General features: G+C 34.4%; 1 protein-coding gene across 8 annotated transcripts in view; it reads left to right on the top strand.

The window, feature by feature from the left end:
- Positions 1-13,126, top strand: part of CNST (consortin, connexin sorting protein) — a 47,457-nt gene that overhangs the window by 19,930 nt on the left and 14,401 nt on the right. For all 8 annotated transcript variants that reach the window (XM_054061587.1, XM_054061586.1, XM_054061585.1 and 5 more), the window contains exons 3-8: positions 4,085-4,284; positions 8,654-8,684; positions 11,181-11,267; positions 11,741-11,855; positions 12,593-12,614; positions 12,790-12,886. In XM_054061587.1, the coding sequence (XP_053917562.1) occupies positions 4,085-4,284; positions 8,654-8,684; positions 11,181-11,267; positions 11,741-11,855; positions 12,593-12,614; positions 12,790-12,886 (552 nt within the window). The remainder of the gene's footprint in view (positions 1-4,084; positions 4,285-8,653; positions 8,685-11,180; positions 11,268-11,740; positions 11,856-12,592; positions 12,615-12,789; positions 12,887-13,126) is intronic.

The raw sequence follows: 13,126 nt of genomic DNA, 5'->3' as shown, positions 1-13,126 counted from the left end.
GACCTCTGAATGGGTGACAGCAGAGTGTCACACAAGCAAGTTGGCATCACAACTAAATACTTGCATAGCATATGTTATAGTGATATTATTTCAATTTTTACATTACTCAAACTATTGAGAAGTCATGGATGAGTAGCTTTGACTTATAGCTAAAGAAGCGATTTATGAATCTCCTTTTCTTTCCCTCTAGACAGACCTATTAGGGTTGCTGTTAAATGTTGCCATTCTGGAAAAGATGATACTCGACTTAAAAAGCATGTGGTTCATATTCCTTCTCTTGCTGGTGACTAAAGCAGTGAGCCTAGAGTATTGAAAACTACATTTACTTGCTATTATTTATTCAGGACTTGCTCAGCAGAAGATTTGTGATAACTAGAGAAGCCAGTCTGCTGCTTAGGACATGTTTTTATTTAGAAAAAAGAGCAAGTATTCACACTTGCAATGCATTTGAAACACTGTAAATATTTGATTATAAAGCATACACAGTTATACGTCTTTGGTTATTATGTTTGTCTGTAGGCTTGCAATGCTTTGGAGCTAGTATCATTCTAGCTCCCCCAGTTAGGTGACTGAGAGGAAAGATTATTTGTATCTGTTTCAGTGTCCTGTAGTAAGCACAGGATTTTACCTGTGCATTGTTTGAAAAAGCATCTCCTTTTAGCTGTCTCGTTGCTGCAGTGAGTGGATTGACAAGTCCGTAACTTCCAGATCCCAAATATCTCTGACATTCTTTTGATATACTAATAATAGCTTTTAATAGACTATGTGGACACTGGTGATCAATGAAGTGATGTCAGTTTAAATTGACAAATTTAGACTTCGGTGATTATTCATGCTTGGGTTCCTTGTAATGAATTGTGCTAACTTCAGTGCAGTAGAGGTAGTGATTCATGAAGTATCATCTGCTTCACTGTATTTTTGTAAATGTGGACTTCAAATTATCTCTGTTCTCTATAAATAATCTCATCTTTTTTCAAACGATTAGTTCTGGCGTAACTATTGACTTAGTATTGTAAAATCACACTGTGTAATTCCATAACATAGTATAGCATGATAACACACACATCATTATTTTTCCCCAAGTTAAACTCTGCAACATATTCTTTCTCCTGTAAATCATTTAACTTATTTCTTGAGGTAGCTTAAAGGTATGGGAAGAAAGTGGAAAGGTTGGGATGGATTTGGTGTTGCAGCAAATAAAATATATGAATATTAACTGGTCAAATTATATTAGCATTCAAGCGATATTATTTTATTTAGGTTTCTGTGCTGCACTAAAAAAGATTTTGAGCTTGTCTAGTTAGAGTTGTGTCTTTGCTGTCAACATTCCTTCTTTAAAATATCTTCTCTTAATTTTTTTTTTTTAAAATACTTAGTGGTCTTTTTTTGGTAGTTGTTGAATGAATCAGTCTGAAACAGCTTTCTGGTATTGAATAGCAAATAAAGCTTAGAAGAAGAGATTACCATATGTTTTCTGCACTAGAAACCTCTGTTATTGGTGACTTAAGCTAATGCTAATGAATATGAAAATTAAAATTCAATTAAAAAGAGAGGATAATATCCCTTTTTTTAATTTGATAGCTTTATTTGTTAGCAAATGCCTCATATGTGCACCTTTGACTCATTCTGAGGCAGATGGCAATAGCATCTTAATTTCATGTACTTTCAATACTGGCAAAACAAAAAAGTGTTTAGATGTTGAAAAATGCGTTTGTCATTTTTCTTCACAAGGTCTGACAAAATTGGAACTTTTTGCAAACATGGGGCGGCTTCCGGGAACTCTTAGGGTAATTTTGAGAACATTTGCTTCTTCTTGTGTTATAGGAAATAATGGCACACTCAGCTGGGCATAGTTTTCAGCTGAAACCTCTGAGTCTGGCAGAGCAGAAACTTGAACCCAGTTCTCTGCTGTGTTCCTAGTAAGTGCTCTGGCCATCGGAGAGTTGATGTCTTCTGTGTTTTTCACATTCATTTTTGTAAAGACTTTGGTTCCATTCGAGTATGGAACAAGATGTTTTTTAAATATGAGTGTTTTTACAAAGCAAAAAAACTTCGTCCTTGCTTCTTAAAATATCAGAAGTAGATATATATATGATACCAGTCTTTAGTAAAAAAAAAAAAGTCTCCTTTGGACAGTAACATTGATTCCAGGAGAAAGTGGTATTGTGTGCCCTTTTAAAGAACATAAAGAAAAAAAAAATAAATAGGGATCTTATTTCATCATGGAGTTGTTGTAGTCTAAAATTACTAAGTGTTACTACCTCAAGACAAGCACTGCTGAGGCAGAAATGCTGTCTTGTGTTTAAAATGGAACAGGATAGAAGTAACCTGAATGGCTATAAGGCATTGCTTCAGAATCAGGGGAGTAATTTGAGGTCAGAATTTGATTCCAAGTAAGTGACAGTTCAACTATATGTAGGAATAATATTCAGTTTATAAACTATGTGTTAACAGGAGTACCACAATAATATTAAAATGAAAGTTTTTCATGATAGTTGCTTTTGAGAATGTTTCAGTTTATGTTTATGTTTTGATACAGCAAGTGAGTGTTAACTACTTCAATAAAGTGCAGTTGGAAATGATGGGGGTTTTTTTCTGAGAGAAAAAGTTTGCCAGAACATGTGAACCCTCTTTTCTGGATTTATGATCAAGTGTTGAACAGAAAGCTCTATTTCTAAACACAGACGTAATTCCATCTCTTAAGAGTACTTCCTAGATTGAATCTTGCATCCGGTTATGTCTGTTGTTGCTTTTGGCCCACACCAAGCCCTAATAAATACTAGAAATGCAGAAACATGCATTAGTATTGAAAAAGCAATGTTACGTTACGCCCATATTTGGTCTGGCAATAAGCCCTGTGAAAACAGCCACCCACAGAGATTATTAGTATGCCTCATGTGGATAGTTTACTTAATAAAGGGTTTAAAATAACCAAAAATAGAATAGTAGAGCCTTCACTGGACAAGCTAATACCTTTCTTAAGCTCTAAGTCTTAAACCTGAATCATCACTATAGGGTTTCAGTTGCAATGAACACAAGGTGGGTCTGAAATATAAGGAGTGCCCCAGCTGGAGAAACAGTCAAAGTGTAATGCTTACATGAAACTGAGCCCCCATCTCTCTTGCTCTTAAATGATTTTCAGAAAACGTGTGTGGCTGAGGAAGAATAATATACTCATTGTGACTTGGGTTAGTAAAAGTTTGTGGTGCATATTTCAGTGGCCAAGTTGTCTAAATTGTTTTAAAAAAATACGGGATTATTTTTTTAAAGTTCCATCCTATGTAAATGTATCAAATTCAATGTTTTATGATTAAAAAAAGTTGTTCCTGAACTGGTGGAATAAACTATAGTTTTCTTGTTACTCATATGACTGCGTGTTATAGGAAGCCATCATTTATTGGTTTATTTCCTGATCTTTGTGAGAAACTAGTCCAGTCTGTAGATGGGTAGTTGATTTCTCCCACTAGTACTGCATGTTGTAAACTTCTTCCTTCATCTAATTTAACATGTCCTCATAACTATTATATTCATGGTCATCAGTGTTCTACAAATACTGCATTTCTATCAATAAAATACGGGAGGTTTGGACCCAGAGAGTTGTTTTCTACCTTCAAATTCTCCTTGCCTACCTTCTTTTTGCCCTTTCTGGACAAAGCTGTTTGCAAAGAACCCTGCTTTCTACCTTTATTGTGTTACAATTCAGTGTTGAAGTTTGTCCACTTGGATCCAAGTATTGATTTTTTTAGCTGAAACTGTAACATTGGTCACAAGAGTTTTGATTTTAGGTCATCCTGATCTCTTATTAATAACTCTAGAGAACAGGTTGGGGGGGGGGGTGCCCCAAGTTAGGGTCCCAGTTAGAAGTATAGGAAAATGCATGATGTATGTTACTGTGCTTTTACAGGTTGGTGAGCTGACACTGACACAGGCCTCTCACAACTCTTTTTGACAAGACCAGTATTTTATTTGCTGCAGGAGTGCTATTTAAGATTCTAGGGTTTTGTTCATAGCTTTTGTATTGAAATTTCCTAAAAAAGCAACTTGATATTTTTTCAATCCTAACTTAAGTACTTCTTTTTTAAAGGAGTTCATACAGTGGAAACCATTGCAATCAAGGAGGAGAATACTCTTATTACAGATACTACACATGCTGAAGGTGCTGTTGAAGCAAATGAAAACTTCCACCAAAAAGAACAAAACCAAATGTTGCAGTCCCTTTTCTCTTTGCTCCGTGAAGAGGTTGAGCAAATAGACTCAAAGATACTGCCCTTGTGTCTCCATCAGGTACTTTCTGTGCTTCTGGGGTGTTGCACGCAATTTTTTTTTTGAGACTTTTACTAATTATTTAAAAATGCATTAATTCAGCATATGCCAATATTTATATCTGGACAGGGTATTATGATGTATAACAGGTGGTCAAGGCAAATATCCTCTAAGGTCTTCTAATATATATTAAATTATAAACTGCCTTGGAAGTATATTCTGCAGTTAAAGGGAACTCTTAAGAAAAGGTTTTCTAATTTTCCAAATGGTAAAATTCTGTTTTGCAGGAAGATTTAGGAGAATCACTCTTCAGCAATCCTTAAATACAGTCTGTAAGACGCTGATATAGATACATGATAAATGATATCTAAATAACATTTTAAAGCTGGAATTATTTTTGCTGTTGCAGTCTTCTTTCTAGTATGAATTTAATGCATTAATGCTGAGATTTAGGGTCATACCTGCAGGACCAAAGAAAATACTGTGTGATTTGGAATGCAATCTTTTTTTACTAACTGGCCAGTATTCTTTTCTTTCTGGAGATTATGATGCAAAATGAATCTGTTGATAGGACTTGATGCAGTATTGATTTATAGTTCAGCTGTGTCAGACTAACAGTAGGCTTGAAGACTTTGTTTGGCTATATTGTCTAATGTAGGCTATGTATATAGGTAAAAAATTGGATGGGTGTGATATTTTAAACTCCCATACTGTGATGACACTCTTGCATTCTCATTGATATAAATCAGTGATTATATTTGAGAAATAAATTTCTCTTTAGTATTGCAAATTATAGATAATTTACATTTGACATAGCATTTTAATTTTAATCTGTGTTTGAGTGAAGATACTTCATACCATTCCTAAGTTTATTTGAAACTTAGCATTAGCCATTAGGGTTAACTGTTTGTACTTTTAGCTAGGCCGAATTTGGTAGTCGTTTATGTGTCAGTACAAAGATCTGTTTTGGAAAGCAACACAGTTAGGGCAAAAACTTGAAAACAAACATTAAGGAATGTCATTGAACATGACAGAGGTGAAATCTGTTTGCTGTTGCTGAGGAAGCCAAACCCTAAGGGTAACAATCTTTTGAAAGTCATACGGGAACTGTGACAGAACTGAGAACAGAATCTGCATTTGCAGGTTCAGTCATGTAATCAAACCCCATCTCTGTTTTCCTAAGAAAGATCAAGCAATTTGTAGTGGAGTGTTTGAAAGAAAGATAGCAGAATTTACAAGGATCATAACACACTTCTTAGTCTAGGGGAAAAAAATAAAGGTTTTTAAAGACAGCATGTGTATTTTCAGGTAAAGTGAGTCTATTAAGACTTTTTTTCCTTTTCCAGCTAATTAACCTGTCATCTTCAGTCTTTTTTTTCAAATTGCTAATGCAGCCTGATAGTAACTTTCTTTCATGCCAAGTCTAGCAAATACTCTTCTATCACGTTCTCTTTTTATTCTGCATGACAATATTCAGTGTAAAATAAGAAGTTGTGTCAGATATTCTGGAGTACTAACAAAATTGTTAGTGGAAAGCCTGTATTAAATACTTAAAGGCTGTGGGATATTAGGGACTGTTTAAGGGTTAGCTTTTAATTAAAATAGGGTGTCATCTCTTTCCAATCTTGAATGGGATTCATGTGATTTGTTTATTACTTGTTACAGAATCTAAGAAGTACTTCTATATAAAACAAAGATACAGAGCTCCAGAAATCCTTAGGAGACTACTGTGGATAGAAGACAAAATGTGCAGATCAGGAAACTTAGAAGTCATTTACCAGTTCTCTTTTGGACATAATGGGCTTAGAATGGTCTAGTGATTAGTAATAGGACTGAGAGCCAGGAATACACAGCCTGTAATCTGGACTCCTCTATCAAGTTGCTGTCTTTTTTGAGCAATCATCTTTAGACTTTTTGAAAAGTGTCCACTTGTTAAACCCTTCAAATTATGAGTCCTTAAACTGATATGCCTGAAAGATTTTCAGACTGAATGTTTGTGTCCTCCCAGAGAAGGCATTGGAGTATCAGTTATGAGGTGTCTCAGCCTGGATGTTTGGGTGTCAGTGTATCTGCAATTACTGGACACATTTTGCAATCGTGGTCCTTGCCACACTGTGCATAGCAAATAGGAAGACTGCCAACATTCACCATCCCTGAAGATTAATTAGTTAGTACTTGCAAAGGTCAGCGATACTATTGAGTTCTGTGGAACAAAACGTTTATATTTTTTGTATTTTATTCCATTTGCAAACAAAGCCATCAGTATTTGAATCTCAACTTTCTAGGAAAGCTTGCTCAGTTTTCTAGCAAATTCAAATAAGTTTTTGTAATTGTAAATCTCAAAGATTATTTATCAGTAGGGAGGAATTAAAAGAAAAATATTAAGTTACCATGTTAGCTTTTCCATTCAGCATTACACCTTCTCATTTCCAGGTAGTAGCTCTGGTTTTTTCTATAATACTCCTCACCACTAACTCAGAGTCCAAGTGAAATTCTGATTCTGATTAGAAACCTGCTTATTTTCTGTCTTTGAATACTTGTTTTCTCTGGGCTGGTTGTGTGGAGTCTAGTATAATGGTGTCGTTGCTCTTTTAGTCCAAGAAGTAATCCTTTATGCTAGTGGCAGGGAAGGATGGGACATGATGACTAAACACAAAGCTGATACCTTTACTCAACTAACAGAAAAAGTGGGTTTTCTAACTGGAATCTCAACTTTTCTTCTGGAAGTTCTGCACCTTCCATGCTTGCAATTCTGGCTTTGAAATAGCTGGTTGAAAGTAAAAGCATCACTAGGAAGAGGCTAGTCAATCAGTTTTAGTAAGTCTATGATTAAAATATGTAGCCCTGATATAACAATAAGTTGGTATACTGGAAGATAATTTTCTCTTATGTTTGCATGCCTGCGTTCTTGGTTTTTACACAGCTTCTCAGTGTATAAAACCTTGGTGAGCCTATATTTACTGTTCCTTTTTGCAGTGATCTGTCAAAGACAGGTGTTAAAAAATTACCCAGCCAGGGGGAAGTTTTTCAAGATGTTGCAGCTAGACAGCTTGAATGCTTAGGCATAGAGATCCCCCATATGATTCCCAGCCATTGGCTGAGACAGCAGCTGTTAACAGTAGCATTTAATGGCAGCTTACACGTTTTGTTAAGCTAGAAGTGCTAGAGACTGACTTAGATGTTCAAGTATTTTATGTATTGTCTGCCTAATGTTTGATTTTCCTAGGTTCATTAACTGCTTTCATATGATTATTTTTTTTCTGTATTAAACTTCTTTAGCACTTACGCAACTTATGCTCTAAATGCAACAGGGAACAGTTGCGTATTTCTTGTGTCACCTCCATTGTATTTCTGTTACTCGACCTATCTCTATTAACACAACATCCATCTAAGAGAACGAGTCTTGAAGAACTGTGATTTTGGGGAGGTTTTTTCAGTGATTGTCTTCAGCAGAGCTTCGTTACAAATCTGATTTTCGTTGTTCTGTTATTGAAACGTCAACCTAAGGAGGAAAAGCCTCCGATTTGTTCAAGGCCAGAACTCCATGGCTTGCTTTGTTGTTGAAGAGCTTCAAATATCAAGATGTTAGGCTTAGTGAACTGACACATGAGGCAGAGGATCTTTAAATCTTTTTAACACAGAAGAGCAGCTTCAAGAAAGGAAGTGGCAGAAGGCTGCTGAAATAGTATTATCTGGCTTCTCCAGGTGGATTAGGAGTAATACAGAAAACAATGAAGAACTGGAGTCCTTTTATGTTTATCTCTTGCATTTCAAATATTCATATTGTAAATATTTCAAATTCTATGCATTTGAAATATTTATTGTTTATTTTATATAGGATATAAACAGGAAGGTCGTTGGTATGCCTCTGATGCTATGACAGGCAATATTTTTTGTGTCTTTTTTCCAAATATTGTTCTTTTTACATGTCAGGAAACCTCCGATTTTTTATTTTATCACATTGCACTGTAATGTTCAGGAGAGCTCAACAGTGATCTTCATTTGGTCAAAGATAAGGAAGCAGTGGTCAGAATTCAAACTCTTCAATTCATCTCAATGTCACAGTAGTTCTGTTCTAGGTAATTTAAAAACTTTCTAATATTATCATTAAATAAATGTTTGTTGTTGTAACAAGATAAAACCCAACTAACATTTGGGCAAATTAATTTGTGTGAGAGGTCATCATATTTCTTTGTTGTTTCATATTCTTTTTAAATATTTTTTCTAGAATAAGAATGCATGCATGTAGTCTGCACATTCGTATTTTACCCAAGCTAAACAGGAACCTGCAAAACAGGTGTTTAAAAGTATGATTAAAAGTTATATTATATCCTTAACACTTTCATGAAAATTACAGAATACTAATTTTTTTTAATTTTTACATTTGCAGATAGCCGAGACCTATTTTCAAGAGGAGGAATGTATCCTTTTATTTGTAGAAATTGTTATGCTATCTTAAAATAATCTGACATGATAAAACAGACAAATGCTTTACCATTGACTCACAGGTTGTGTGTCAGGGTTAGAAAGAAGCAAGCAGCCATAATTTACCCATGAATGAATATACAATGTGTTAGCAAGTCCTTAATCAGACAGCTGGAATACGAGTTAAGTAATAAAACCTCTTCCAAAAGCTGTGCTGATACAATCATTAGTAGTTGTACACAAGCAAGGAAGTAAGAAATATGTTCAAAGAACTTCTGTTTTTGTAGGATAAGTTTTGTTCTAAGTATTCGTAAGTGGGAGTAAGTCCCATCTAGATAGCGTATATATTCTATTATATCAAACAGGGCACTGCTATAGTAAGAACAAAACTATCACAACAGTTGATTAGAATATGTACTACAGTGTCTAGATTAGAATAAAAATACAAAACACACCGAGCTAACGGAGATCAGTAACCTACAAACAATAGCAACATGTTCTTTTGCAAATGCTAAGTGGCCAAAATCATATCAAGGTAGTTTGAGAAACTGTCATAGGAAACAATGTGTAATTGCTTCTGGGAACAGTTAGTTCAATGGTCCAGGTTATTTTGATTTGTTCCTAGATAATACCAGTAAGTTTTGCCAAAAAGTTATAATAGTTGAACTGCTAATTAGTCTGATAAATTTCAGTAATTGTGGGAAGTAATAATCATATTAAACCTTAAAGTGAAATTATATTTTTAGAAAAGGTGGGCTGAGTTTTCCTCTGTTTGCTTTTGAAGGAAAATGATCAGACTAAAAAGAAAGGGTAAGAGTGGTAAGCCCTTAAGGTATATGTGATTCAACAAGGTGTGTCATAAATTACAAAGTCCATGCATACAGATTATTTCTTTATTATGCAATTTGTTACAAAAGAAATACAGCAAGTAGACAATTATAGTGGTTAAATAACAACACATAAGAAACCTGGAAAGGAATCTTTGAAACCAGATTATATTAGCCTGTAGTACAGAACCAGAGAAATAATTGTCACTATACTATGAAAGCAATGTATAAAATAAAATATCCATCACTGTTTTAGAAAACTGTACTTCTGTCTTGGTCATCCTAATTCAAAAACTTCCATCAGAAAATCTGGATATGCAGCACAAATTAAAGGCATGGAAAAATTCTGTAGTAAATTATGACTCTGCAGGGGGAAATACAATAAATTGAAAATGCATTCAGCAGTGTGATGGAAAGACAATTTCTCTTTCATAGAAGCTGCTTTAATTGACGGGTGCTGTATTTAAAGCTGTTCAAAGGAAATATTTTAATGCAGTGTACACTGATGTGTGGAATTCAACACCACAATACATATTTATGAAGCATATCTCTTCGGTACTTGCAACCATCAGTTTCCTGAGGTTAATAACGAACTTACTTGATCATATTGCACTGTATTAATTATCCATGACAGACACTTTAATTCATCCAGTGTAGAACTTCATATTAACAATAATTCAGGGTTTCTTGCTATGATCCTCTAAGGATATATCTCTGATCTGTAATTCTGTTTCTAATAACAGATTTCTTGAAGGCAGAGAATATTCTCTCCATTAATATTGTTGTTCATAAGCCATGCTATGTATGTGTTGCATGTGGCTAATAAGAATAGTAAGTACAGGTTGTGTTTCTGTAATAACTACTCCAGTATTTCAATTAGTATGAATAATGCAAAATATTTTTTCTATATTACTAAGAACTTCACCCACTGTACTTCTGTCCTCATTGTACTGTAGAATTAAATTTCAGATAGCTGGAAAAACAATTTGGCTTTGATGGAACTAGAATTATCCTAACTATTATAAAATGTATCTGCATACCTTTGTGAATGTATTGATAACCCTAAGGTGAAAGAGTTCTTCATATAGAAGAAATGTTAGCGCAATATTCAGAAAGAAGACAAAAGGCAAACTGAGCTGCCTCACAGCGTTACATGCAATGACTGAAAAGAGGGAGGGTATTTTTTGGAAAGTTTCAGTTAGGGAGATTTTTTAAATATTCACTCCAGCTGGTCAGTATAAAGGAGCCATTTTTTGCACTTAGTTATGACATAATGTTGTATTTCTTGAGAGACACATACTCGTATTTGTATAATTGACTTGTTTTTCATTTCCAAGATATTTCATTTTCTGATAAAAGTTGTCAGCAGAATAACATTTTGCTTGTTCTTTTCCTAGAAGAACTTTTGTTGGACTTAAAAGTATGTGGGAAGAGGTAACTGCTGAAGAGAACTTTTCTTGACTTATCTTACTTCTTACTTGCTCTTTTCACATGTGCTATTATTTTCTTCCTCACACAGAAACCTGAGTGCTAGCCATTGTTCATTCTGATTCAATTATGTAAAATTTCAGGTACATTATGATTGCCCTTTAAGTATGGTGCCAAATATAAATAAATCATAATGCGCCTATATATGAGTGCATTTTTCTTTAACCTTCCATTCAGATGAGAAGGCAATGAAGTTCATTCAGCTTGAACGACTGTATCATGAGCAGCTGCTTGCAAATCTTTCTTCCATACAGGAGCAGTGGGGTGAGTACAGGCTAAACTAATATGGTCGAAGAAAGAATACGTTTGGTTTGTGTTTCTAAAGAATAGAGTATACGTTTTTCCAGATTAAAAATGTTGCATAGCAAAAGCAGCATTTATATCAGAATTTCTTTGGACTTGTTACAAGAAAAGTATTCCTGCTTTAGATTTCTTACATGTTTCACAGAACAGGTGCAAATAGTTTGTCATTCTTTATTCTGTTAATTGAGACTTTGGTTGATCCACAGTTGTGTCAAGCTTATTTTTTTGTTTAAGGTTGGCAAATCTGATGTAATGAAAACAATGTGTTGTGAGAAAATACAATGCTTTTTTTGCATAGTTTGAAACAAGATTGTAGAGCATACACGGAAGAGTTGTCAATATTTCTGCATTAATGAGTTTCACATATATATTTTTTGTTAAACAAATACTGCTTTGATGATACTTTGAGTGAAAATTATTTTGATTTAATTTAGAAAGAAAATGGAAAACAGCAGTTCCTAGTCCAGTTACAAGACTGAGGAACTCGGCTAAAGAACTGAGTGGTGAAGAGTTGGAAAAACTTACTCAAGTTTGCTCTTCACATCAACAGTAAGTATAAGAATGTATTATTACTTTTCCAGTACTAATATTTTGGCACAGGGGTTGTCTTCTTGCCAGTGTAGGTCCTTTAAAATAGTCAATCTTGAAATAAGAGTTGCATCCCGTTCACTTCAGTGATTTTGCTTATAATGTGGACAAATGCAAGACAAATTGTGTATGATAAAAGACATTATGCGTGAATCTCTACACAGTTTGCAGAGTCCACACTGTCTGTTAGCAGTGCTGACTCACCTGTGAATGCCAGTGTAATCAGCTGCTGTATCTTACAGTACCCAGAAAACATATCCCAATGTAAACCGTCTGTGGAGAGGGAAAGATATTTTGTGGGGTTTTTTTTTCCATTCCTCAGTCTCTGTTGTAATGTTCAGTATTTTTAATACTAGTAAGTATTGAGTCCTTACACGATATTTAAAGTTGGTAGAGTTCCTTCTGAGCATGAAATTTGACAGGAATTTAGATTGCGTAACACATTGCAGTAAATTTTCTTTTGACTGCTTTCTCAATTAGGTGGAGCAATGTTTGGGCTAATAGGTCTTCTGATAATATTTACATATGGTACAGATCTGTGCTTGAAAGTATGCTAACATGCTGATGCTTTCAGTGTAAGAAAAGTTCAGTGCTAATATTAGAGCAGAGCAAAGGCCTATAAGAGTTCATTGAAATTAGTTATGAAGAATGTTGCTACTAAGTTGTTTAATTTATTCTTTTTTTCTTTATTGCTACAGGCCACAGGCATCCAAAAATAAGGTAAGCAGCTGTTTGATTGAATACTGCTTTGTCAAGATTGCGAATATATTTTTATATTATTAGAAATAATCTTTCCAGTTCAGTATAAAAACTGTTTGAAATTTGGTTGTCTCAAAAAGTCACAGTATTCCTGTTTAATTCAAAAAATTACAGGAAATACTATCATATTTTACAGCTAGTAGATGCAGAAAATACATGGGAAAGCGGTTGTTTACTTCAGTTGATGGAATCAAAAAAATTAAAGGAAAGAGAAGCTACTGCTTTTAAATCAGGTATGTGTGTGTGTGTATGTACATGTGCATATGTTTTGAATCGTATCCTGTAATGACGTATTCCTATAAATACTATGAAGCTATTGCATTTGAAGCTACAGCATTTGTTGGATTCCCACAGATTCACCCAATTGTGCAAACTTTATTTTTTTTTTCACAACTGCACAATGGACATTTATGGAATTTCAGTTAGTCATTGATATTCAGGATTGTAATTCAGGTAACTCTAGCTTCCATCAA

The sequence above is a fragment of the Cuculus canorus genome, chromosome 3 (genome assembly GCF_017976375.1).
Source record: "Cuculus canorus isolate bCucCan1 chromosome 3, bCucCan1.pri, whole genome shotgun sequence".
NCBI lineage: Eukaryota > Metazoa > Chordata > Aves > Cuculiformes > Cuculidae > Cuculus > Cuculus canorus.
The sequence above is the reverse complement of the archived record's forward strand: the minus strand, read 5'-3'. Positions and strand labels throughout refer to the sequence as shown.